Genomic DNA, 27,910 nt, shown 5'->3' on the forward strand with positions numbered 1-27,910 from the left:
TTTTTAAGATCTGGATCACTGTGTCTGTAACAGAGATTAATGCCAACTTTCATAGTACGCTTTGTCAATGTAAAAATGTTTACTTTGGGTTACCTTTAATAATAACATATTATGTACTGGGGAAAAATTATATGATTGAGTTATCTGTTGTTTGGGAAGACAGACACATACTAACATTATTATATTTTAAGGTAAAAACACAATTCTCCTGAACGTTGCTTTCACAGATTTTGTACACCTATTTTGGGTCTGCTTCAAGTGCTTTAGTCCCAGACGCTCAAAGAACACTATATCATGTCAGGAAACCATGTATCTTGTGGCTTGCACAGTCTTTCACACTTGAACTTAAATACATGTTTGAGTGAGGTGTGGCAGGTGTGCTGAGAGTGGAGCTGCCACATCTCACCTGAACACAGTAGTCGAGTTTAAGTGAGGTAAGTTTGGCAGCCATAGGGAGAGAATGGGAGGTGGGTGGTAGCATAGATGAGCATTTCAGGCAGTGACTGGGAGTGGGATTTAGGCTTAGGGAGGGACAGATTCAGGTTTATAGATGGGAGTTTAGGGTTAGGGAGTGATTGGGAACTTCAAATTTATGGAGTGGGAAGGGTATTTTAGATTTAGGGAGCAGGAGGAAAAGTTTTAGGGTTGGAGAGTGATTGGGGGTTTCGGATTAGATAGTGGGGGTGGAGCTTTTGGGTCAGGGAGCAATCACAGACTTTAGGTTTAGGGAAGGGAAGAGCATGAGGTTTAGGGCGTGATCAGGGACTTAAGATTAGGGAGGAGAGGACTTTGGTTTGGGTTAACGACTGGGTGGGAATTTTAGGGTTAGAGTTAGGGTTCTGGTAGAGCTATGCAATGCAGTAGGGTTGGCCGGTGTGAGGGCTGGGTAATTAACTAGTACTGGGCTCCTGGAAGTTTCGGCATTTAGAGCAAGTGGCAGCAAGCAAGTATGCCATGAGCAACTATCATATGAGCACATAGTAGGTTTCTTGCTTGCTTGACAGATATAAGTTTTTTCACTCATGGCCCTCAGAAACTCTCTACTATAAGAAACATTCAATATTTTTAATTCCATGAACATTTTAAGGCATAAATTCATAATAATCTAGTTGCCAAAAGTCCAGAAATAATCCAAGCATTACTACCTTTCATTTTACAGCAGTTTGTATTACCAGACCCAGCTCTGATCACGTATTACACTTAGTCAATATGTCACACATTGTCATACTTTTTTAATGAAAAAAGAATAAGAGAATAAGATAAATGTATGTATTCCAAGCTATACTCATGGTGAGTTGGACAGCTAAAAAGACATAAACAGTGAGGTTATTGCTGCATTAGGAAATACATGCTTGAACCCAAGTAGTTGGGATTTCATGCAAGAGATTAATATTTAATTTGAAGCTAATTACTCAGAGATTGGTAGTTCTTTCAAAAAGTCAGCATACAATCTGATCAGCTCCAGATATAAAATGTCATGTCATCTCATCTCATGTAACAATAATCTAGAATCGGTTGAAAGTGTTTCTTAGAACACTGCTCTGCTTTTTCATACTTAAAGGGAATGCAGTCGCATATCATCTGACACCCATCCACACCTTTCAGCTGTTCCGCTATTATGAGGCATGTCACTGATTTTAACTCTCATAAAACCCTCAGTATTACTTTAACCAGTTGATTTTACTCTCTGCCTAATGTTCAGTGCACACTCTCATAATAACTCACGATGCATTACGGTGAGCAAACAATCTAGAATTTCTAAACTTCTCTAACTTTAGAAGATGCCTAATCTCTAGAACATCAGTCTACCGTGTTTTGTACTTCCACTGCCAATTTTTTCTAGTGTTAGGCATTTTGTCCACTTGTGACACGTTTTGATGTATAGTATATGGAAGTACGCACTAAATTGTCCATATATGCATTTGAAGTTGTTTGATGATACATCTGTAGCTAATGTAGGCGTTTAAATGCCCTAGGGCAGATAGCCTAGTATGAACCTATGTACTAAAGTTAAAGTGCATATTTATGTGCCAGTCTTACAGGGTACGCTTAGAAGTATTCATGCTGATGATGACGCTCCTTATGGGACCTAAAAGTAGCACAAGGGTTTTCAGCGTACAATTACTGGTCTATGCTTTCTGTCATTCAAAACTATCAGTAATCTTTTTTGCTTTGTCTGCTGCTTTCGCGGGAGTTACCTATTTTTCTGCACGATCACCACCTGCTTTAAAGTAGCCATCAAAGAAAGGTTATCTAATACCAAATAAATAGGGCTACTGCTGCGTGTTAATCCTACCCTAATTTTTTGATAGCAGGATGACCTAGAAGAACATCATATCTTTTGGTCTTTTAGTTACTTAGAGCAGCACGAAAGTTGTATGAACTGCTGCCGTTCAAGTGACTGGCTGGTGTTCCGCCCGCAGGACGTAAAGCGGTTCGTCTCTTGACAACAAGGGACACACCGGCGCTACAGGGCAGGTGCATCCAGCTCACAGCAGATGGGGAATTCTAATTCGCCCGCACTCTGGCCCTTTAATAGAGGAGCAGGGTGCGGCTGCTGTTGCTATGGTACCCGTAAATGAAAGATGCTGCATCTAAAAAGGTTTCTCGCTAGACTACGACAAGTGTTAAAACCTGCAGCAGCTTCATAGTCTGTTAATGCAGCTGTTATTATTTTATTTATTAACGGTAAGAAGTCTAACAGAGAGGACTGTTCACTTCCACTGTAAACAAGAGACCCGAAAGACTTGGCAACACTTACAGTTTAATAAGTAAAAGATCTGAAGTGGAGTAAAATGAAAGGGTGTACTTGGACATGACGAAAGGGTGTACTTGGACATGACGATAAAAGGGGAAAACTGACCCAAAGAGTAAAACTGACTCCTATGTCTCTGTGGAATAACTTACAGCAGCAAAGTTCTGCATTTAATGTAATGTAAGGACCATGACTTAATTTTCAGAAACCAAAGAACCGCCGAACCCGAACTGGAACAGTGGAATAAGATGCGAGAGATCACTGTCGCCAAAAGAGGGTCTAGAGATTAGACAGCTAGCCTTTTAACTACAGCTTTGGGACTGTAGAGGACAGACGTTAGCTTTCTTACTTGTACAACGGCTGTGTTGAGGGGGGAATATGACAGTACTTAATGAGTACAACCAGCGCTATAGACATAGTTACTTTAATGGTCAATACCAGAGGTAAAAGAACAATACTCAAGGCATCCTGCAAATTTGAAGGCTACTATACAAGAGATAAACTTTCTGAAGGTAGAAATATTCCAAGATGTTAACAATGTGTGATACTCTTGCTATTTAAATGAACTGAAATATCCCCACTTTTAAAAAAAGACGTTGCATTATCCATGGAAAGGTGGAGAAGTAGGTGCTTACTAATGGTACAGAATGATGGGACATTGCTGAGCTGCAGTGGAGGCTGGGCGACTTTCTGATTTGATCAGGAGGCTGCAGGTCTCCTATGCTGTAGGGAAACAATGGACATGTGACTTAAAAAAGAACTTCAAGGTCCCCAGGTTTGTGGTTTTGAGGGTGAAATTCCCACTGTTTTTACACTTTTATCTACCATTGGCCTGGCATTCAGCATTACTCACAATGCAGTCTTTTGAGCAGCAACAAGGAAAAGCTGGCATTCCACTATGAGAGCTAAAAAAATGGTTGTTTCATAAAATGCTTTGACTTTGTGGAAAAAAAAGACTAGACTTGTACTGGCTCCTGCTGCTATTGCATCTTCTCACTTGGATGGAGAGCAGGTTGATAAGTCCGGAAGATGCCTGTGATGAGAGGTCTCCTTGCCCCTCAGAACACCTTTCTGGACACAATAGCAACAAGGTTTGATGGTACACGTAAGTATTACTGTATTGCACAATGGTAGAAATATGCTACTGTGACATAAGGCTGTGCTGCAGGTGTGCAGCTGATGTCATCACTAATTTTACAAGTGAAGCATCCTGTATCCTTGTTGCATTTGCATTGCAAGGCAGCAGCAGGCTTCACTGGTCTCCATAATCTGTTTCAACATATCAGTTTATTCAGCTGGTGCCACTTTTAGGCAAAGTATTAAAATGTAAATTAGAGTTAGATGAGGATTAGGAAACATGACAGCAGGGGGTACTACACTGATGAGGAAAAGTATTAGTGCTAGTGAGATTATGCTGTAAATTACTGCCCATGGTTTTAAAACTATAGCTACATCTAGTTTGCTATCCTTTTAAGAGATTTTAAAATGCAAGCTATAAACCTAAAAACATCTTGCAATCCTGTTTGTGGTGATTGGTTGCAGTGATGAGCAATATATATGTAATGCAAAAACAGATCAGAATCTCATATAAGACTCGAGAGTTGCTTACTGAGAGCTTACTGGAGATTGCTTTTTAGGTATGGAGTTAGAATTTGTATTGAAAAATGACTGGTGTAAAACCAAATGATTCAGTGTATTGCAAAACCTGTGTCAACTAGCCATAGGAGAGGCAGTATATCATAACTGTTGCTGTGATAGCTGTAAAGCTGGTAAAGTTGATATGAACTGCTTCAATTCTCACTTGTATGGTATGTGACCCTGAGTAACTGACAACTTCTCGGTGTTCCTTGATCTCATCCTCAAAAATGAATCAATTTCTGATCCCAGTGGGACTGTGTAGTGGTTAAACACTGGGCTGCAAACATGGCAGTCCAAGTTTTATTTCACTTAGCTTCTAGTTGTGTATTGTGTAATCCCAAGCTTATAATTTAACTTTTTTGCACTATCATATCACATATAAAAAAAAAAAAATAATAAAAAATACAACTCTTGCAATGCCAGTAGCACTATTTCATCAACAGAATGATAAAATAAATATATTTTGAGTTTCATGAACTGCAGAACATTTAATATAACTGGAAGAGGCAGGCTTTTACTATGTATTACTCAAAGGCTTGTTAATAGACAGTAAGAATGCTTTTTCCACTCTGCCTGTGAGATACTGTTACATTCTGAGAGGGACGTAATGAATCTGGGTCAATTTTATTTTCCTTTTGTTAATCCAAACTATTTGTGATTATCACTGAACAGTGCTAACTTGCTGCCATGCCATCAAAGTCAAGTTTGCAGTTTCAAAAGTGGTTTCTTTGGCATATTTTGGATAACTGTATTTATACCATTTATAAAAGAAGGGCTTATCTGCAGTCTCTGTATCTCTGATTTGCACAAATTCACGCACACCGCATAGCAGTACTGGAATAGTTCCAAATAAGAAGCCTTGACTATCTTAGAATACTATAGAGCAGTTAATTTTTCTTTTCTGTTTTTCCTTCTATTTGACAAGCTGGAGCTATAGTTGATTTATTATTTTTTTCATGGGCTATCTTCCCCTCCTTCTTTCCCTGAGATTGATTTTTGTGTTAGTTATATTTTGGAGAATGTACCATGTACCAGTTCCAGTAAAATGAAAGGGGAGGAAAAAGATGTTAGTACAGACTGGTCAGAGGTATGCAGGCATTCTCTTGCACCTAATGCTATAATTTATTTATTGCATTTGTTTACCAGGATAGTCCAGCTAGGCAGAAAACCTACCCCTGTTCAACAGAGGCCTGGAGTGAAAAGCTCAGGAAAACTTAGAGTTGCATAAAGAACACAATAAACACTGGTATGCAAGTAATTAACAAATATACAACCTTTAAACAAAGTAACATATATTTGGACATAACATTGTCTGCTGCTTCATAATTCTGGTGATATACTTCCACAGGGAAACTCTTTCTTTCTTATCTCATGAAGAAGGAAGATGGTGCACATGCTGGTAAGTTGTTCCTATTCAGCTGCTAGCTCCAGTATTGTTCCTGAACCTGCACCATCAGAGGCAGGGAATCATTGCAGTTGCACTGCAGGCCAACAAAACTTCTCACATTGAGCCCTTTAATATGTGAAATGGGTCAACTTAATAATAGGGTCCAAAACTTTTTATCCTGTGAATCTCTGTTGTTAAGCTGGCTCATATATTTCACCACTCTCTGAGATATTAACTGATCCTTAATATGTCCTCTGAATGTACTGCTTCTAAATGGCATTATATTTGCATTGTATTTTGAGAAGGAACATCAAATTCTATAGTTTTGCTTTTATGTGAAGACTAGTGACTGCATATTCTATCAATAACCTCTTTTACAGTACATCACACAATCATTTGTAACTAATGAAAACAAACACACGCAGTGGTTACGTTGCAAATGACCAACATATTTTCTAGAGAAAGGATAACTCCTCACTCGGCTTGTCCACTTTCTTTGATAAACCCTAGCATCATAATCAGCTTTGGTTTCTGCCCAGTAATTAATGTTGCATGTTCCATTTTAGCACACAGCTATCCTTTTTCACAAAAGTAATAGTTAAATTGAAATTGTTTTCTAGAGATCAGACCTTATGGATAATCTCATATTGATGCAGTGTCCTGATTAGTTTATGATCTCTACAAAATTAAGAAACAGGGGTAACAGTTATTGTTTAAGCAGCATTCTTTGATGGATGCCATAAGTTGCTTCTGTCTAGTCAAACAATCCACATTCTTTCTTATTAGAAAATAAACATTGCTGGTATCTTACTGGTCTGTTTTCCTCCATTTGAGGCATAAAAGAAGCCATTCTACTGTTCTGGTCAAGATTGTTTTCTATCTAAAACAAATTCTTGTTTAGAAAGTTCAATGTATATAGGTCTCACCATCCTAAGAAAGTACTCTTTCCAGGTTCAAAGGCATTATTTGAGATGCAGCAAGCTTTCACAGTCCCGTTACCTACAATTTTACAGGGGCTGGAGAAACAACTTTACTAAATTTTTTTTCCTGGTTCTGAAATCCTATTTGAAGAATAACCTGTAGGAACATACATTAATGGCACTATAAAATGCTGATGTCATACTGTATCAATGTGCCCTCCCTCAATTGCGCTAAGAGATGTTGCATCTAGAACTGATTATACATCTGTTGCTATGGGCTTATGTGATTTTCAAATAGCTTATAGCTTTCTTTCTCCCACCTCTCAACATCTCCATCCTGTGTCAGGTTCCTACTTCTCCTGTTCATCAGCATCTAGGAAGCTTGTTTTCCTTTAGTGCTCTAACTTACCATATCATCCAGATTGTGCTGTTATAGCTTCTGTTTCTGTCATTCTAAAAACAGTATATCATTGTCTCTGAAGGGCCAGAATTCCTCAGATCACATAGCATTCAACTGACAGATTTTAAGAGATGGAACATTTTCCCTTTAAGCGATGTACGACAGATTTTAAGAGATGGAACATTTTTCCCTTTAAGCTATATACTATTTTCTTTTTCAGAGAAGAGACGTTCATATGTATTTTCATTAGTGCATAAACATAAACATAAACACTTTTATTAGTTATGTGTCAAAAGGTAGTGCATAACCTCAAGGATCCTGATATAGTCAGCAATCTTCAACCCACTTCTCTAATATACTGTGTTGCCAAGATCCCAGAGAAAATGAAATGATAATACTGACAGATGACTATTAACAGCCTGCATTCATTGTCTTCACAATATTATTTGGCGTACCTCTCAACTTCTTGGTGCAAGAAATCTTGACAAAGGCTAAAATAATTGAAAGGGGGCAAAGGCCAAAAATAGGGACTCATTTTCTTATAAACTTAAAAAAGTCACTATAATAACAGGATTTGTGTTAGCATGCATTTTCTGGGGTCTATATTATATCACTGAATGCTTAAAACAGTGATTAATCGACCCTATGTAAGTGAAAGCTTACAATATCGAATTGTCAGAACAGCGATTTTTTTTCCAAGGGAAAAAAAATCACTGTTCCCACAAAAAAAGAAAACGCTTTATAACATTACATTAAGTGGGGGCCTTTGCCCCCCACACCCCCCTACTTAAATATACCAACTCTGAGACCGCACTACAGTGCCATAAATGGCAAAGTACCAAAGCGGCCGAGCAAATTCTTTCCCATGGAAAGAATTCGCTTATATGCTGCTTCGATATTTTGCCGTTTCAGTCTTTTATGTTCGACCAAGATGCATTCGAAAGAATGCATCTTCGGTCTTCTAATAGGAACCCCATTTTCTGGAGGATATGCAGTCTGGAACTCAAATGTACGTCATTATTCAGAAATTTCAGTTCTCAGTGATTTGCCAGAAAACCACAGATTTTTGCAAAATTTAAGGTAAAAATCTGGACATTCTGCAAAAATCTGGACAGTTGAGAGCTATGTTTGGCACTGTACATTATGCAGTCCTAATGTATAGACAAAGCAGGTTAAGATTTATGCTTAGCCCCAGAGAATGGCTATCTATTTGTGTTACTGATAAATAATGTCTAAACTAAGTGTACACCGTTCTGAGTGAACAGACAGCATAGGCATAACTCATAAATTCTTCTTTCTAATTTTAGTTTTCCTACTGATTTTTATGCAGCTTTACATATTGACAAGGATTCATAAAGGTGCTTTACATATTGACAAAGATCCATAAAGGTTACCACAAAGTGCAGACTACATGTACACTTTGATGTTTCTGAGTGATTAGAAAGCACAAAAATGTGGTAGAGATGTTCTTGGATACATATGTACAATTAGTGTACACTTAGTGTAGGCGTTATTGAATCTGGCCCTAAGTCTTTATGGAAAAATGCAAACATGGACTATCCTAGTTTCTAAAAATTTCATAAGTGTCTCTTGGGGCTTTGTTTAAGAACTCCTAATCTTCAAAGTCTGCACCAGTCATTTAGCCAAGGATCTCCCCACCTCTTCACGTGGCACTTTCTGCAGATAATCCTGCAGTCTGCAGAGTCTCATCATCAGTATGTCATATCTGCACTGCATTAAAGGATGATTTGTTGTACAGGGCTTCATTCAGTACATGCAATTTAGGGTGATCTGTTGTGCAGAGCCTCATAGTCAGTATGTCATATCTACACTTATTAAAGGGCAATCTGTTGTGCAGAGCCTCATAGTCAGTATGTCATATCTACACCTATTAAATGGCTATCTGTTGTGCAGAGCCTCATAGTCAGTATGTCATATCTACACTTATTAAAGGGAAATCTGTTGTGCAGAGCCTCATAGTCAGTATGTCATATCTACACCTATTAAATGGCTATCTGTTGTGCAGAGCCTCATAGTCAGTATGTCATATCTACACTTATTAAAGGACAAGCTGTTGTGCAGAGCCTCAGTATGTCATATCTACACTTATTAAAGGGCAATCTGTTGTGCAGAGCCTCATAGTCACTATGTCATATCTACACTTATTAAAGGGCAATCTGTTGTGCAGAGCCTTGCCCTCAGTATGTTACCTGCTCTGCACTAAAGAGCAATCTGATGTACTGAGCCCCATCGTTAGTTTGCCATTTCCAAACTACATTAAAGGATGATCTGTTGTACAGAGCCCCATTGTCAGTATGTCATATCTGCACTGCATTAAAGGACAATTTCTGTCCTTGACTGACTGGTATCAGGCCAAGCACCCTCTTGTTAATGCTTACAAGATCAAGGCATATTACCCTGGCTAGCAAAGGAAACACCTTTGGTAGGTGTTACTTGTTCTGAAGGAGAATTGTTTAAAACAGTGTAGGTTTTTAAATAACTGGATATTTGGCTGAAGTTTACTTATTCTTTGAAGCCTCATATATGACACCCCAGAGCAAAAATGTCACATCACATCTGAAGCTTTGCAGGAAAATTCACAGTGCATTTGAAACTTTCAGGAAATGTGGCAACTGAAAAAGTGGCCTTAATACATCATCCAGAATATTGCCTCCCAGTCTTCTTTCATTTTTCACTGCACTATGGACATAGAATTTAGTCATTTATATAAAGTCAGCTGACTTATGCTTCTTGCTCCCTGCTGGGAACCACACTGAAATGCATTAAAATGAGGTAATGTTTTTTACTTGTAAATTGGGCAGACCTCCTTCTCTGTTCCTTATAATTCCAACCGTACTTTAAGACCACTATCCACCACACGTTATCAAGTTGGCAGCCAGAAAAGATGATTACATACTGATATCATGAGATAGTGCAGCCATTAATAACTGGAAGCCAAGGGCACATATATGAAATGATTGCTTTTTTTCTTCTATTGTCTTCAAGTGGTGGTATCTTTATCTGCAAATAAAAGATGCCAAGACACTTACACTAGTCAGGCAAATAGTTAGGCAAACAATCATCTGGTGTTTTACATTCAAAGCAGCTTGTTCCTTTAGGGAGTCACAACAGTCACATGTACAACTTCATCATCTTGTTTTTAATCACTCATTGCTGCCCATTTGACGTTACAATAAAGCTTACTGGACTGTTATTTCTTACTCTACATTTCATGTATACACCTGTTTTCTCTTCAATATGACTGTGAAGGTAAACTTATCTATAAGCCCTCTATATCTGCTTCACTCTATTCCTTTACATCTGTCAGTTTAATGATCTTCTGCCTATTGGATTGCATACCAAAATCAGGGGGAAATTTTTTGTTCACGTTCTTTTACAGCTCTAAACATCAAACCTCACATCCCAGGTACAGATTTAAGCTGCGATTTGTACAAAGAATTGGCTAATATAGTCTGGTTGGCAATTAACTATATATATCTATCATACGTGTTTCCGATTTGGTGAAACACAAAAGGGTGTTGTACACTGAGACAACATGTCATAATTTTTTTACTGTTTTATTTTATATTTCAGTTTTTGTAGAAAGTGAAGTAGTCAGTTTTTTCACCCAAGTGACAGCTAAATTCCAACACTCCCCCAAGAACTAGACCAGTAGTGCTACAAATGAGTAGCTCAAGTAAAGGATATGAACACCAAGAAATCTGAACAGAGGACTGTTGAAGGGCTACCATACTGACTTTCATTTCTCACTTAGTAAAGAGGGAAGCAAGTTTTCTCATTATCACTCATAGCATAGGTCATACAACAAGTCCCCCTCCCCAAAATCACATACGGTGTAAGATATCAGTAATATCCTACCTCGGCTCCTCAATATCCCTTGTCCACTTACAGGGCTGGACTTAGCAATTGTTGGCCCCATTTGGACCTTTTTGGTACGATTTTCAAGCTGATTCCTTACGTACCACCCTAACCCAGCACTTAATTGACTTTCACCTGCTGGCTTTCTAGACTTAAGATTTGTTTTGTTTCTCTGCTATACCAGCGCACCAGTAAAATTCCATTACAATTCTTGGTGATAAGGAGTCACCTGACATCGTGGTATCTGTTTTGATACTGGCTCAGGCTGACTATTCCATAGTTATTTTTTATAACTGTGTGTATTAGCAATCAATCATACATGCCACATCAGCAAGAGAAGCAAAAGAAAACACAGTGCCACCTTCAGTCTTCAAATTAAACCTGGTCTTCTTATCTTCTGTGACAGCAATGGGAATGATACACAAGTGCAGATGGTTCATTCAGCCTCACTTTTGAGGTGAAAACCCTGTTGAGCACTAATCAGCAACTGACTACTGTGGAGCAGTGACATTGTGAGCCAAGTAAGTGGTATTGTAAAACTGTATCAGTATGACTAGACTAGCCACTAATGCAGTGCATGACAGGAAATTTAATCAAAGCCACTAAGAATATTCATAACTACTGCAGAACAAGGCTATGAGTAGAAAAATGCTTTACACTTTGCTGCAGTACCTGTCAGGCAAATCCTGTAGGTTGCGTAAGACATAACGATCGTCTCATAGCCTAGTGTGGGGTCCCCTTAGAAGGAGGCCCTATTGGGCTATATAGGTCCAATTGGTCCAACTGGCCTAAGACCAGCCGTGCCCACTTACGTAAAATCTATCTTACAACAGAAACTGGTAAAATCAAGTCATTCATGTCAGCACTGTTGCCCTTTTCTTTATTTCTAATATAAATTGGGAGATCCTGGTGATATTTTTCAGCCTTCTTTTCTCCTTCTCTATCTCTATGAGTTAATCTCATGTATTCTGTCACCTGATATTCAGCAGTATTCATGGAATCTTCTTTTTCCTGTCACCTCTATAAACAATGCTCCTAAATTTGTTGCATTTCTGTTTAACTGAGTTTTTGTACTTATGTTTCTCCTCTCTGTAAACAGCTGTTATCCCCTTTTATATCTGTTATTTACTCCTTACTTGCTGGTTTGTGCCCAACTGTGCCTCTGTCAATCCACCCTGCTCCTGGGGCAAGTCCTTCTCCCAATAACCTGTGTGTTTAACTTCAATTTCCAGACTGCGGATATCTGTGTTTAAGGATAGAGCCTAACTATTCCTATGCTGGAGAACTGCTCAGCAACCCCATCCATAAGACTTCATCATCCATGATTCATAGGTCAGGGGTATCTCGGATAATTCATACCCCCCCAACACTGGTGGCTGATGTGTGTGCTCACATTCCTGCAGGGTCCTAAAATACCTTCCTCATTACATGCATGCTGCTGCTGCTGCTGTTAATGTGTTGCAGAGGCTACCATCAGCAGCCTGGTATTGCCAAGCACACATCTGCAATCAGTGTTGCATGGTGCACATCCACTCACCATTAGAATGCTGGCATGGGAGAACCAGTCTCAACCATTCATTCCCACCCTCGTCCGCTAGCTACTCCACCTCCTTTACTGTTACTCTCTTAGTCAAATCCATGTAATCTGTGCTGCAGTCAAGTCTTTATTCATGTGTGCTATGGAGCCAGCTTACTGACCTTATCCTTATCTTAGCTAGCATGATTATGATCCCTACACACACACACACACACACACACACACACACACACACACACACACACACACACACACACACACACACACACACACACACCACATTCACATATGCATATGCCCACACATACAATTATACACACTCACAAACACACAGAACACACACTGCATATAATGCATATATGTTAACTTTTTCAACCTCTGTCTAGTTTTTTTTTTTATTTTGTCGAAGTCTCTAAAATTACATTCTTCTTTTGTGCATTGCATATTTGGTCACATAGTGTCAGACAGAGCTGTGCTAAGCAGAAGAGCTGCCGCCCTTCTGCATTTCTTTTGTATGTTCATATATCACTCCTTTGATTTTCTTCTTGGGCACACTCCTTGTGTGGCAGACAGACAGGCAAACTCCTATTTTTAACAATAGAGTCTGCTCTGGTTTGCTTCCCCTGACCTCTGTTCAGGCACTCTTATCTTCTAATTTACCATTTTGGTAACTAATCTTTTTCAAGCCCTCTAGTGGAGTGTTCCTTTCTTTCTCCAGAGAAGCATCATCCTACTTCAAGAAACAGCACACTGTGAAATGTAATACTGTGACGTTAAATTCATTACTGTCAGGACTGGAGGTGGTGGTCTAAAGAGGCCTCAACCAACATGTAAGCAGACGTTTGTTATTCTGCTCTTTTAGATTTTTTCATCCTCTGTATCAGATGTGCAGGAATTTCACTTTTACACTTATACACACAACATATACAAACAACAGAAGTATTATTTGCACCATTGCAGCAAGATGATGGCCCTCTCTAGGTATGAGCTATGGCCATTTGACAGTTTCTTTCCATCCCTGTCCATCACGCCTGATAACAGATGTGATGTCTTAAAATTATTTTGAACTCCACATTTCTTTCCTGGTATTTTAGTTGTTTGGCAGTATGCTTCAGAAGTTAGAAGAATAAACTATAAATACATGGAGAGTGTGTTTGTTGCAACTACACAATATGTATGGAATGAGAGAGTAAATGATTTGACCTCCAGGATGCTCTTGGAGGTCTACTGCAAAGTAGGAATTGTTGTCTACAGTTTTTATCCAACTTGCAGAAAAATCATTAACACTTTTGTATTAATTAATTTACTTTGCCATTGGCAAATTAGTGAGAGTTCAAGTCTTATGAGTTGCTCATTATTGCACTGTAGAGCAGGATGGTGTTATTTTCAAACACAGGTCTGAAACACATACAAGATTATTCAGTTTCAGCTTATCATTATGTGCCTTCAGGCTACCCCACCCGAACCCACAAGCTACAAATGCAAAATTGCATATTTGTCTGTCCCAGTGTCCAATCTCATTGTTTGATTTTGTAAGTAAAACTGAAAAACAATATTAAAACCTTCAATTACCTCTTTACAGATATCCTCTGTGCATACCTATTCTAATAGCATAAACAATTTTCGCTGTTTTCACTTTCAGCTTTCTTATTTTTTTCCAGATTTCTTTTTCCTATTTTTTATTCTGTGCACGTTGTATCTATGATGTAATGAGGCTGTATCCAGCCCTGTAGAACCCTTATAACTTCAGCTCATGCCAGGTCATTTCCATTTGTTCCTAGTGATTTCTTGCTTCTGTATTGCGTACTGCACAGTATTTTATGTTACGTAAGTTTATATAAAAGCAGGATAACAGAAGAGGCTGTTGAGAAAGAGATATATTTAGGTCACCATTTATGTTCAAGATGTTTAAACTGTTAAAGGCGATGCTACAACCTAATCTTATGTAACTGTTGAAACAAGCTCATTCACACAAACTGCATCTGACAGGACATCTGCATGAAGCTTTCAAAGTGGTCTGCATGTTGACTGATGCTGAAAAAAAGAGAATTTGTTATATAGAAAAAAATCTGCATGCGGTAAAGGAAGAGGTAATTCTTAACAATATCATTAGGTCTGGACTTCTAGTAAGGTGACACCTCATTGATTTTAAGCACAGATATTTACAGGGACATATTGAAATGATGTCTGTAACCTTTATGCAGGGTTGTAATAAAATCATTCAAAAACTTAAATGTTGGGCTTCACTCTTACAGCTGTATGTGTAAGCATCAATTTATTTATTTATTTGTTTGTTTGTCTTTGTTGACTGGGTTAGGCTGGCTGGGCAGAGCTCTTTTGCAGTAGAGGCCCGGGAAGAAATGCAGTGCAACAGTCCACCATTGATACAGTTCATTTGTACAGTATTTTTTTTACATGAGTTAATGCAAATTACTTTGCTTGCAACAGGCCATAAATATAGCAATGTCAGTCTGAGTTAAAAGTTATTTATCTAGGATTACAATATTAATATCACTTCTAACGTTCTAACGTTCACTTAAAACAGTGAATTAACAGTTTCTTAAATATTTTCATGATGTTTAAGTCTTATTTACCTTAGCAGAAATTACATGAGAAATTATAGTTGGAGGTTAAGGTAGGGAGATAAGTAGAAATAGACAGGGAAATTGTGAGGGATTGAAGAAAAGTGTTAAGTGAGTGTAGAAATGTATATTTGTGAGGATAGGAGAAGTGGTTATGTGTGGAGGTAGCAAGTAAATGTTTGAAGGGGGCAGGGAGTCAGAGGTTACGAAAATATTAGCCTGGTGCTGAGCATGAGCAGGACCACAATTTACTGAGATACTGCTTGAGGCTGTCTTGAAGTCTGTTTGTCCAATGCTTGAATTCTTTTCAGGGATAATGTTCTACAGTTTGGAGACACAAGAATAGTGTGAGTCACCTGCTGAGGTATATGACCTGGATGTGATTAATAGGAGTTTGTTGGTAGAATGAGGTCCCTAGTGGGGAACTAAGGTGTTTTTCAGTGATGGACATTTTGTCTGGGTGGTGTAATTGCTAGTTGTGAGTACTTTGGGTGATTGTGTAGCTCAAGACAGTTAAGCTGACAATGGTACATTCTGTGAAATGGGTTAGTTGCAAATCTACCAATTTTGTTATACCAGGAGTCTAATTTGGATTCATGTATGGTATTTAGATTTGTCAGTATTATAGGTTCATAGGTTTGTACTAGGCTATCTGCCCTAGGGCATTTATAAGCCTAGCCAGAGTGTGTGTGGCTTACACCACCCCTTAGGATGAGAATACAATGCCCATTTAGGGTTTAGTTAACTGTGCCTCTGTCTAGTAGTGACACAGAGATGACCCCCGGGGTAAACCTACGATCTCCCATCCATTCGTCAAGATTTCTCTTGAATAGAGTTAGTGAGGGGCTCTGCCTAACATGGACTGGGATTGTGTTCCAGAGTGTAGGGAGCCTCTGGGTTATGAATCTGTCCCTCCAGCACGTCCTATTTATTTCTGTGTTGAGGTTCAAGTCTCTTGCTCTCGTGGCTCTGGTGGATTTGGATTTTTTGAGGTGGAGCATGTCCATTAATTCCGGATTGGACATGGCCTTATACGTCAGGCACAGATCACCTCTGAGTAGGCGGTATGCGACTGAATAGAGCTGCAGTTTCTTCAGCCGGGCAGCATATGACATATGTTTGAGACCCTTTATCCTCTTGGTGAGGAACTTTTGGGGTCTTTCCAACTGCTGCAGGTGTCGGGTAAGATACATCCCAAATGTGGCATTGTACTCAATCATTGGCCTGATAAGAGAAGAGTACAGGAGCACAATGACCTCCCTTGATCTAGATGTGAATCCCTTCATGATAAGGTGGGCAATATAGAAGGTCTTCCTAACCACTTTGGCAATGTGAGTGTCAAATGAGAGGTTACTGTCAACTTGGGTCCCTAGGTCTCTGATTACCTCTTCCGTACTTAATGGATTACCACCTATGTGGTAATTTGTGGGTACCTTGTTTTTCCCAAAGGGTATGACTATACATTTTTTGGTGTTCAGCTTAAGGCCATGGATCTGGCACCAATTATCCGTTTCTATGAGGCCTCTCTGAAGGATGCTTGTGTCTGCTGGAGTATCAATTATGGCACGCAGTTTGCAGTCATCTGCAAACTTTGTCAGCCACAATCCTCCTATGTTTGCCTGCACCTCGGAAAAATAAATGCCGAACAAGAGGGGTCCCAGGACTGAGCCCTGTGGGACACCGCTTGTGACCGGCTTAGAGTATGACATGGCTCCAGCAACTCTGACCATGTGGGTTCTGTCCTTGAGCCAGTTTGCAACCCATCTTGTGACATATGGGTTTACATTTAAGCTGGTGAGTTTGTCTATGATGCCCGAGTGGGGTATTGTGTCGAAGGCTTTTGCAAGGTCAAGGTAGGCTGTGTGAACTGCCTTACCCTCATCAATGGCCTTAGTGACTGTTTCAAAAAAGTCGACCAAGTTCAAAAGGCAGGATCTGCCCTTGACAAAGCCAAATTGGGTAGGATCCAATGTCTGTAGGTCCCCAATGTCTTTGTTTATGAGTTCCATAATGATCCTCTCCATAGCTTTGCAGACCAGGCTCGTCAAGCTTATGGGGAGGTAATTTCCAGGGTCCGCAGAAGCACCGCCTTTGTGGAGTGGGACCACTGTTGCCGTACGCCACTCTTTGGGTACGTATCCTGTAGTAAGGCTAAGATTAAACAGCAGCCTTATGTGTGGGTTTAGTTCCTCTTTGAGTTCATGTAGCACACAGCCCGGGACACCGTCCGGTCCCATTGATGCTGTGTTTTTAGCTTTAGAGAGGGCGGCTCTCACCTGGGCATCTGAGATGTTTGGGAGGCTACACTCTGCTGGGATAGATATTTCTCCTTTTGGGGGGGGAGAGGAAGGAGAAATTTGCACTGAACCTGTCTGCCAGAATGTTGGCAATGTCTGTGGGTTCAGTGTATTTTGTGTCATTTTGGACTAACTCTGAGCATATCTGGGAGTTTCCACCCAGGTTTCTAACATAGCTAAAGAAGGCCTTGTGATTGTCTTTTGCGATTTTTCTCTCAAAGTTGGCCTTGGATGATTTTATGAGTGATTGTAGTTTTTTGCTAGTACTGATCAGAGATGCCTTCCCTTTTAGGGATTTTGCTCTGTCATGTAGTAGCTTCCTCCTCCTGTTGTAAAGTTTGTTTATGGCTGGGGTCCACCAGACTGGGCGCCTGCCTTTGGGGGAATGGGTCTTGGTTTTATTTGGGATTGCATGATCCATGCATTCTTGAAGGTGCTCGTAGAAGAGATTTGTAAGGGATTTAGCAGTGTGGGTAGTGGTTTCCACTGGCCCAGGGGCCTTGAAGGATACCACTTCAGTCTTAAGAAGTGTGAAGTTGGCTTTTGAGAAGTTCTTCACTGTGGTCTTTTGTGCAGGGGGTGGGGGCGGGATGTGGATTTCCAGTGAGATTAATTTATGGTCTGATCTCACCAATGAGGGATATACTTCCGGTGTGGAGCATTTTGTCCCCATGTTTGTGATGATCAGGTCTAGTATATTATCTCCTCTTGTGGGAATGGTGACTAGTTGTTCCATCGCATTTGTGTTTATGAATTCTAGGAACCTTTGGGCTAGGGTGTTGGGGCTTGAGTAATGTTCCCAGTCTATGTTTGGGTAGTTGAAGTCTCCCAATATGATGGTATTTGGAGAGACATTCATACTCTCCAGTGTCTTCAGGAAGGCTGTGTGGGGTTCCTACGTTTGAGAGGGTGGTCTGTAGCATGCTACAAACTGTAGGGCAGTTTTGCCTATGGTTAGTTGCACATGGATGGTCTCCGATGCTTCGTGCGTTGCCACTAACCTGGAGGTGTGGGTATCTTTGATGAATATGGATACTCCCCCTCCTTTTGTGGTTCAGTCCGAATTTTGGGGCCGGAAAGCATGATATGAGGTAAAACCTGGTAGTGCTGGGGTGCTCTCAGGAGCCTTGAACCAGGTTTCACTCACTGCACAGACATCGATGTTCTCCATACTGAGGAGGGCTTCGAGAGCGTGCATCTTGAGGTTTAGACTTCTGGCATTGAGCAGCATTACCCTTAGTTTTTTTCCACTTGTGTTTTCTAGGGAGGTAGGTTTGTCATTTGAGCCTTGCCTAAAAAAGGCACTATGGGGGTGGCAAGAGCCTTGGCCAATATCCGGAAGCCCAGGGGTGACAGGCGCAAGCCATCCCTTGCAAAGCAGCGTGGCTTGTCAAGCATGTCATCCCAAGCAGACAGACATTGGATCCCCTTAGAATGACACCAGTAATTAAGCCAATTGTTAAAACTGATCATTTTGTCTTTGTACTGTGGCATCATTCTTGGTGAGGGTAAGATGCTGCTCAGGGTCAGGGTCATACCGGCCTGGGCTACATAATCAGAGAGCTCCTCTATGTCTCTTTTCATGTAGTCCAGGGAGGTACGTCTCAGGTCGTTCACACCGGCATGGACAATGACTGAGTCATATTTGTACTTGCTGTGGAGTGACCTGAGTGCTTGTGTTATGTGGCGGATTCTAGCGCCCGACAGGCAGCTTACTGTGACCTTTTCCTTGTTCAGTCTGGTGAGCGGGACGTCAGTGTGTCTGACTATGGAGTCCCCTATTACAAGTGTGTCTGGCATGTTGTTTGGCCTTAAGGGCTGTGACTGTTTAACACACTGACTTTGTGAACTATGTGTTGCATGTGCTATGTCTTGAGGTGACGGTTGCTTGGGTGTCTGCTTTGGAGGCCTCTGTTGTTTTGGTAAATTTTTAATCAGTGCCTCCGAGTATGTTTTTGTGTGTTTATGTGTTTGGTTTGCAGTTGTGATAGTTCTATGTGAGACTGGGTTTGTGGTGTGCGTGGTTACCTTCTCCTCCTGACTGGTCTTGCCAGTCCTAATTTGAGAGAGTTCAGCCTCCAGTTTGGCTATATAGTTGCATCTCTCGCATATATTTGCATTTGTTGGGAAGAGGAGAGGGTTGTCTGTGTACATGAGGCAATTGTAACATTGCCTCAAGATTCCCAGATTCACCAGCTGAACAGGAGAGGACGCCAGCAACTGACCCTTCGACATGCTAGAATAGTGAAAAAGATTGCTGTGTAACTGAGTCAGAAAGGATCTATAGGGAAATGGGTACTCAAGGGAATTTAGGTGAATGAAGTACTTTCTTTTGTTTAAGAGTGCTTTACCTGTGTAAAAAATGCTTTAGGAGCAAGTGCTGAGCTTTTCAGTTAGAGAATAGGCTGTTTAGATTGCAATTAGAGCAGTTCTAAGGGAAAAATTGAAGAGCAGACTTTACGGAGCCAGAAATAGTTTAAACTATGAGCAACTTCACGCTAATTTGCGCAAAAGCGCGCTAAAGCGGACTTTATAGCAGGGGGTTGAAAAGAGCTAGGAATTGACCCAAAATGGCCAATAAACTACAAGTTGCTGGGCTGGAACCACTCCTCTAGGGACAAATAGGTTGCTCAGTGCTCCCCACTCCCACTGGTGAACAAAGAAGCTTCCTCTTATCCAGATAAGGATATGGATAGCACAGGAACTAAGACAAAGCCCAGAGATCAGCATACTTTTTGTATTTCTTTAACCTGATTTTATGTTTTAGTGTCAACCACTATGATAGTTTGACTGTTGCTGATCACAGAAACAAATATTACCGCTTATATAGTATATTTCTGATAAAACTGACAAGTTTAAAAGGAAATTGCTCTGCAGGATATGTTTGGCAACAGTTTGTTTTATGGGTTTTGTATAAAATATGCTATTAGTAAAACTCCTACAGCACAATATGTAAAAAATAGCAAAAAGCATTTTTTTTATTTCTGAATTTAGTCTCCACTTCATAACTGAAGTAACACATCCTAAGGTATAATGTATAAGAAAAATGGTGCTTTCCCCTTTTGTACTAGATGTACTCTAATAATTTTAACCACTGTATATCTAATAGTATCCATGTTTTTTTATCCCCTTGAACCTAATTTCTACTGGCCTGGCCTCTTAGTACCCCACATCCATGTTGAATGTACCAGCATCCTTCTACCCCCAAGGAATTGCTCTGATGTTGCTGGGGTCAGTTATGGATCTTAAGGGGATCTTGGGGCTCATCAGTCTGTGCTTCCATCCAGTGTTTTTTTTATATGCCCTACCCACTTTTCCCTTACTCCCTAACCCATGCCAGCTGGTTGCATCCAAGGGCAACTCCCCTCTCTGGGCCATGCATCACCTTAGGGAACATCTCTAGTGAATGCCCATCCCTCCCTGCCATCCTGTCAGTTGGCCCGAACTACTAATTGAACCTGGGTTGGCTGGGCCATAGTTAGGATTTCATCCCTCTAGGTCACCCAAGTGGCCTATAGTATTGATATTTTTGTTACTTGTCCAAGGGTATACTGCCATTTCTGGGGACTCATTATGAAACAAACGGATTTCTCCCCAGTGGTCAGTGCATTTGGGGGAGGGCTTTTCAACATCTCTGTACCTAGGTATTAAAGTTGGACATTATCTAGACAACACTTTGCATCAGTAAATCAGGACATCCCCAGCACCTGCCCCCCTCCCCTTATCTCTAGGGAGCAAGTCATCACTGCCCTCTCAAAGGGAAAACAATACAGCCTCCATGGGACCCGATAACATCCCAGGCTGCATCCTACATGAACTCAGGCAGGAACGTGCAGCACCATTAGGCACACTATTCAACCAAAGCCTGAATACTGACTTCATGCCATCTGAGTGGAGGACAGCCACTGTCATCCCTTTGCATAAAAGTGGAGCATCCACCGATCCAGGAAATTATGGAACCATCAGCCTCAATCCATATGTTACCAGATGGCTAGCAAACTGGCTCACTGATAGAAATCACCTAGTTAAAATAGGGAAAGCCGCCTCAAGCAGTAGAACCATAACAAGTGGTGTACATCAGGGATTGGTCTTAGGGCCTCTGTTGTTTGGAATATACTTTTCTGAGGTGCAGGCCAAAACCAGTAGGCTATGGCTGACTAAGTTTGCAAATGACTGCAAGACAGGTGCTGTCATCAATTCCACTAGTGATATAGACATCCTGCAAGAAGGTTTCACCCAAACAAATGACTGGTGCCAGAAACATGGCCTCAAACAAAATGCCAAAAATATGCATCATCATTCCTTTTGGGGAATGTGATGTCCCCACAAATCACCACATTAATAATAAGGTCCTAAGCACACAATCAATCATGAGGGACTTGGGCACCCAGGTTGATAGCAAACTGACTTTTGACCACCATATTGCCTCCATTTTATGGAAAGCTTTCTACATAGCCCACCTCATTAGTAAGGGTATCTCATCCAGGGACAAGGAGGTCATACCATCCTGTATTTTTTCCTTATAAGACCCATTATTAAGTACAATACCCCTTTCAGCATATACCTCACAAAGCACATGCAGCAGTTGGAGAGACCACAGAGGTTCCTCACCAGGAGAATCTAGGGCCTCAAACATCTACCCTACACAGATAGGCTAAAGGCCCTGTCCCTCTACTCAATCTCCTATGGCCTCCTCAGAGGTGACCTCTGTCTGGCATACAAAGCAATCTCAGACACCACCTTGATGGGACTGCTTCATGTCTGCAAGTCCAGCTGTACTCGAGTAACCTGCACAAGCAACCTCAACCTGGTCTGTGACATCAATAGGACTTGTTGGCAGGACAAATTTGTGCCCCAGAGACTCCTCCTTTTGTGGAATAGACTCCCTCTCCACGTCAAGCAGAGTACTTCATTAACCCTTTTTAAGAGCAATCTGGATAACTGGATAGGGAACAGAAAATACACCCCTGGGATTCCACCTGTGTCCCTGCTGGGTAGTGGCATTAGGTGCTGACTTGTTAGAACATGAGCTAAATTCTTGGCTAGGCTTGTAAGGGCCTCAGGGGCAATAGCCTAGTAACTTCCTATGATCCTATGATATGGACTTCTTTGGAGGAAGGAGGGTTTGACATTACAATCCCATGATGTATTTTATTGTATTAGCAGTCTTTTGTAACTTTAGTTTACAAAAACTGAATATAACTTTATATCAAAGCACACCAAAGCATACACTGAGGTAGTAGCTGATGAGTTTTTTTTACTTTGTTTTCAGTTTATGGCCCTATCTGCCAGTGAATCTCCCACCACCTGCTATAACACCAGCGCAACTCTGTCAGCTTCTCCACAAAGCTGCGTATGCTGCCTGTGAACTAGCTATGATTCACAGTCTACATATTTTTAGACTTCTTCAAATTGCCAACTCACTTTATGCTTTGTAATTGCTATGTCAAGACATTACAAATAGCCATCACTCACAGTTGTTTACCAATTACTTGTAAAGAAGGAACCTCTTGCCTATAAATGCATATTAAGTCATGGGTATATTTCATTGGTGGTGGATCTGATATGTTCTTTAGGTAGCAACAAACCATGTCATAGATAGAATTTTCTATATTAATTTTTAATTTATAGGGCTGAATGCACAGAGCACCCCATGCCCAATTTCTGATTTCCTCACGGCCCTACCATTTAGTACCTAAAGAAAGTCAACACCTTTCACCCCAGTACACCCTCTCCTCACATAAAGGCATCTGTCCTGTTATCATCTGTTAGACTGAGTGCTCTAAGGCACAGGCCTTTTCAGCTAAGGTGCAAGGTGGTCTTGTGGTCCCCCTTTAGTTGTACTAACTGTCATTTAGATGATTCTCATCCCAGCATCCAGTTTTAGCATTGCCCCTCTCTCCCTTTATCCCAGATGCCATCCTTACCTGTAGTGGTGTCTCCTTGTAGGATATTATATACATCAGCATACATTTTGCTTTATTTCTAACGTACCCTGTACATCAGATATAATATAAATGTCAGGCTAATTCCATCTCTGTACCCACTGGTAGTGACATTTCATTTTACTACTGACTATACAAAACAAAAGCTGCATCTGACTGAGTGGTCACTCTTCAACTAACCACCACTGCCACACCAACCCAAATGTTTCCTAAGCCTATTCCTGCACTCATGTTGTTGGTACTTGCATAAAGATTGTAACTGCTGCATGTTACCCGATATTTGTATGATGGGTAAGCCACATGAGTAAGAAATTAACTGAAAAGGGAAAAATATCGGTAATGAATAAAGTAAATAAAAAAGATATAGCTGCCAAAAGTACATAAATTCTGCTTTAGTAAAACAGAAACCTTCACATACTAAAACCTAGCAGTGGTATATTTAACAACTATATCCAAGTGAGCATTAATTAATTGGTATATCAAAATGTATGCTAGAAAAGAAAAATGAGTTACCTTGACTGAACCTCGAGTATAAACATCTTGCTTTACAGCCTGGTAGCCTTACTGAGTGAGAGCAGCACATGCAGACAGAATCAGGCTGTTTTCTGTCACTCATTGCTTGCAGCACTTAATTATAAGACAGCTGCTAATGACGTCCCACCAGTTTCCTCTTACTATGAGGAGATCTTTCAGCTGCATTGATAACGTTGGGCTTGTTTAGATTATATTATTTTATTTTGATTTAACTGACATGCATTTTCATAGTGTAAGCACATTACTAACTGTACTGATAGCCCTTGCCATCTTTTTTTGTCTTACTGACATACATTTTCATAGCGTAGGAACATAACCACATAACTCTGCCACAGTTCCATTGCTTTAAATTCAGGAACGTTTTACAGGGCAATTAAAAAAATATGCGTATACACACACGTGTACACACACACACACACACACACAAACACACACACGTGTATGAATGTGTACGTATGCATACATATATGTATACACACACACACACACACACACACACACACACACACACACTCATACAAGTGTGTGTGTGTGTGTGTGTGTGTGTGTGTGTGTTTGATAAAACCCCTATATACTTAGTGAACTTATGTATGTGAGGAAGCGGCCTAACTGGAGTAAACCTAGCAGGATATTTTCACTCCAGGTAGGTAACTTCCTAGGACTCATTTACCCTAGACAGGAATAGAGCATTTCATGCAAAACCAGAAAAATGCACTGACAGCTCTTCTCTCAGGAAACAAATAAACATAAAATTATAAACAATTCAAAAGCTGATCTCACTAATTAACAAAGCACAATATGCTTACAACTTTCAATAATGTAATACATGATACTTACTACCCTCTCTTATATTCATTATTTTCTTTCTTTTTTGGCAGTCCTCATAATTTATTTTCCCAAAATGAAAGTTTTCAGACAGTGAGTAATAATTATGGCTGTATTTAAATGTAGTGAGTGCATAGTGCTGTGCAGTTAATGTGGAAAATGACACCAAAATGGAGGGGGCAGATCACAGACACAAGCAGCATTGACAATCTAGGGGGGAAAAAGGAGATATGTAGCATATATATATATATATATATATATATAAACAAATAATGACATGGCAATAAGGGTTTTGACAGTAGAAAAAACACCAAGGGTCTCCCTTGAAAAGAAGCCACTAGCCTAGTTGGACTAACACAGTCAACTAGGGATAAATAAATAAAAACAGGTCACAGCAATTATGGAAATAATGGCATTTAGATGTGGCACAGTGATTCAGAAACATGTCAGCCAGACATGCAATGCCACTGTATTCACCTGTTCTGTATATTACGTTTAGTGACCCCTCACAGAGCTCGTGTCTATGAAATGGCATGCCCTGTCCCTCCACACCAATGTAGATGGTGACATCAGCATTTAGCCTATTGGCATCAAACTAAGCAGCGGACTGTGTGCCACTTCTGTGTTAATAGGAAGTCCATATAGGAACCTGTGAATATGAGTCGCCAACAAACAGAATTATTTGGTAGTTGCACAAATAGGCAGTATAGAGCCCATGCAACCAGGTAGCAGGACACATATAATGGAGTCACTGTTATGCGTTGAAGATGTTGCTGGATATGCACTGGAGCAGTTGCTGATGACCCCCCCCGCCATTCACAACCGTCAGACAATGGCAGAGATTGCATATAACATTGCACATGCAGAGACATAGAATGCAGTGGAACATACCTTTGGGCAACTCAAGGGGTGTTTCTTGATGTGATCTGAATTCAAATATGTGTTGTGTGTACCATTTTGCATAACATGACTGTGCAGAAACAGATACAGCAGTAGGGAAATTCCAAGCTGGGCCAACCATAGCTGTAGGAGCAGCAACAAGGAACAGGATGGACATTCAGAAGGTGAATAGGCGACAGCAGTACCCCATGTGAGGTACTAACAAAGAAGATGTGTCTAGTTCACAGCTTTGGGCCATGACACAGACAATGGAGAATAAAATGATGCTTGCATCATTACACCCATGCTATGAGAGACAGTCCATGGACTGGCCATGCTGTGGTTTCAGACTTTACCTTACCCACTCAGGTTATGAGGTGGGTGGGTCTCATTATTTTTTGCACAAGTAGCGGACACTGTGACAGGTGTCAACAATGCTATCATATGGGTCAGTGTCACAGGAGGTGGATGTAACGTCCATGCAGTGTCGTAGCAGATTATGAGGAGTCACAGAACCCATCCTCTGGTGATGGGGTAGAGATGCCATGTTGTGAACTTTGGTCATGTGCACTGTGGTAGCCTGTAGATCATGGCAGGGATAGAGTAGAGCTAAGGGAGCATCTTGCATGCACTCTGATGGGGTGCTCCATGTTGAGAGACAGCAGAAATATGGTGTCCATGACATGAGTGATGGCCATGAGTACATATGGTCTTGTATCTGCCCACAGGGGATACTGAAGGTGTAGAACTAAAGGTGTGAGAGCATGTTGCCTGGTGAGTTGTCCTAAGGTTGGAGCCTGAGGAGTGTCAATGGCCACAAATGTGCCACAGTGGTGGACTCTGGTGCCAGAGTTGACAGTGTTGCTGTCTGACGAACAGCCTGTTCATTTGGTATACTTGTCCAGTGATCACCTAGCTCACATCAAACTTTCCCATGGCCACAAATAGCATGGCCTGCAGAGGCAGACCAAAGGGTGGCCACCAGTGACCTGAGAAGCACCATCTGCTCCCTCTGCCTAAACTCAGTGCCACTGTGCAGACATTGCAGCTCATCTTGCAGCCTGAGAAGATGTTACATGTCATCACACAGGCCATGTGGCACACTCTGCATCACCACAGTCATGTGCATAGCAGCTGCCTATGCCTCGATCATTGACCTACACATCTGCTGATTAATGTCAAGCGTTGCACCAAGGTCAGGGATAGACCTGGAGTCATGGTGGTGCCGTGCCTCTCTTCTATGTGATGCAGGCATATGTCAGATACCTGGTAGCTAATGGGTATCTGTATAGCCTGGATGGGGCTTACAGTTGCAGGAAATCTGCCAAACACTATTGAGACTGGAGGTTTGGCCTGTCCTTCCCCAGGGTCCTCATATGTGGAGGATGAATGTCAGCTCTCCACTGTTAGTGATGCTGTCAATGCCACTCTGTCATCAGACTGTACCCCGTTCATGTTGCCATCATTATCAGCCACAGGCAGCCTGCTGAGATCATACATTCATTATGCTTTTGTGCTGGTCTCCCCATCAGTAGATCCTATGAAACCATTAAGACAGGATACTAGTAACAACACTGAAAAATATGCCTCTCACCCCCACCTCCCCTCCATGGCAGGCATACTGATAGATGATGAAGTCTGTGAATAACATGTAAGTATATACATACCTTATTGTGCAGTGTATTACAGTTGTAGCCTGGCAGTACCTGGAGGACAGCTGTGTAGAAGCCTCTTGTTGAATAAGTCCTGCTTCACATGAAGTGGACTGTACAGTATGGAAATGTAACAGCGATTACTAACCTGGTGCATCCCCTACAGACACTTGATTGCAGCCAACTTCAGCCCAGTTTCCTCATGCAAGTCACCCTGGATATGAGGGTTCATATCCCCCTTCTCAGATAGAATACCAGAAACTTCTCCACCTCTATTAGTCACGTCTGCATGTGTGGTCCACCTCCTGTGGTGGCCATGCTTTTGCCAGTGTCCCATGCCTTGTTCTCAGCATGCAATATCATATTGGTTTTCTTTGCCACTCCTGTTGTTGAATCCTGTTATAGCCACCAACAGCACTGATGTCCTGCACTGCTCTCTGCCATGCATCATCCCCAGTAATCCTTGTCCATGTTACCTTTGACCCAAATTTGTATACCATATGTGTGTGGAGGGATTGGAGTTAACACCCGCATTTCTCTGGGTATTGAACTTTTCCAGCTGTTATCTCACTCATGGACCCATGTCAGTCTGTGTATGTGTATGGCTATCTGTGAATCTGTTAATGCCCCCCCCCCCCCCAATTTGGCTGTCACTTAGCTGTGGGTTATATGCACACACA

General features: G+C 41.0%; 1 protein-coding gene across 1 annotated transcript in view; it reads left to right on the top strand.

Annotated features, from left to right (window-relative positions):
• Positions 1 to 2,199: 2,199 nt before the first annotated feature.
• Positions 2,200 to 27,910, top strand: part of KCNH3 (potassium voltage-gated channel subfamily H member 3) — an 873,803-nt gene continuing 848,092 nt past the window's right edge. The window contains exon 1 of the mRNA XM_044083680.1: positions 2,200 to 3,860. Within this exon, the coding sequence (XP_043939615.1) occupies positions 3,785 to 3,860 (76 nt within the window). The 5' untranslated portion in view covers positions 2,200 to 3,784. The remainder of the gene's footprint in view (positions 3,861 to 27,910) is intronic.

Source organism: Protopterus annectens, chromosome 9.part0, assembly GCF_019279795.1.
Source record: "Protopterus annectens isolate FY-2018-M chromosome 9.part0, PAN1.0, whole genome shotgun sequence".
In the NCBI taxonomy this organism is placed as follows: Eukaryota; Metazoa; Chordata; order Ceratodontiformes; family Protopteridae; genus Protopterus; species Protopterus annectens.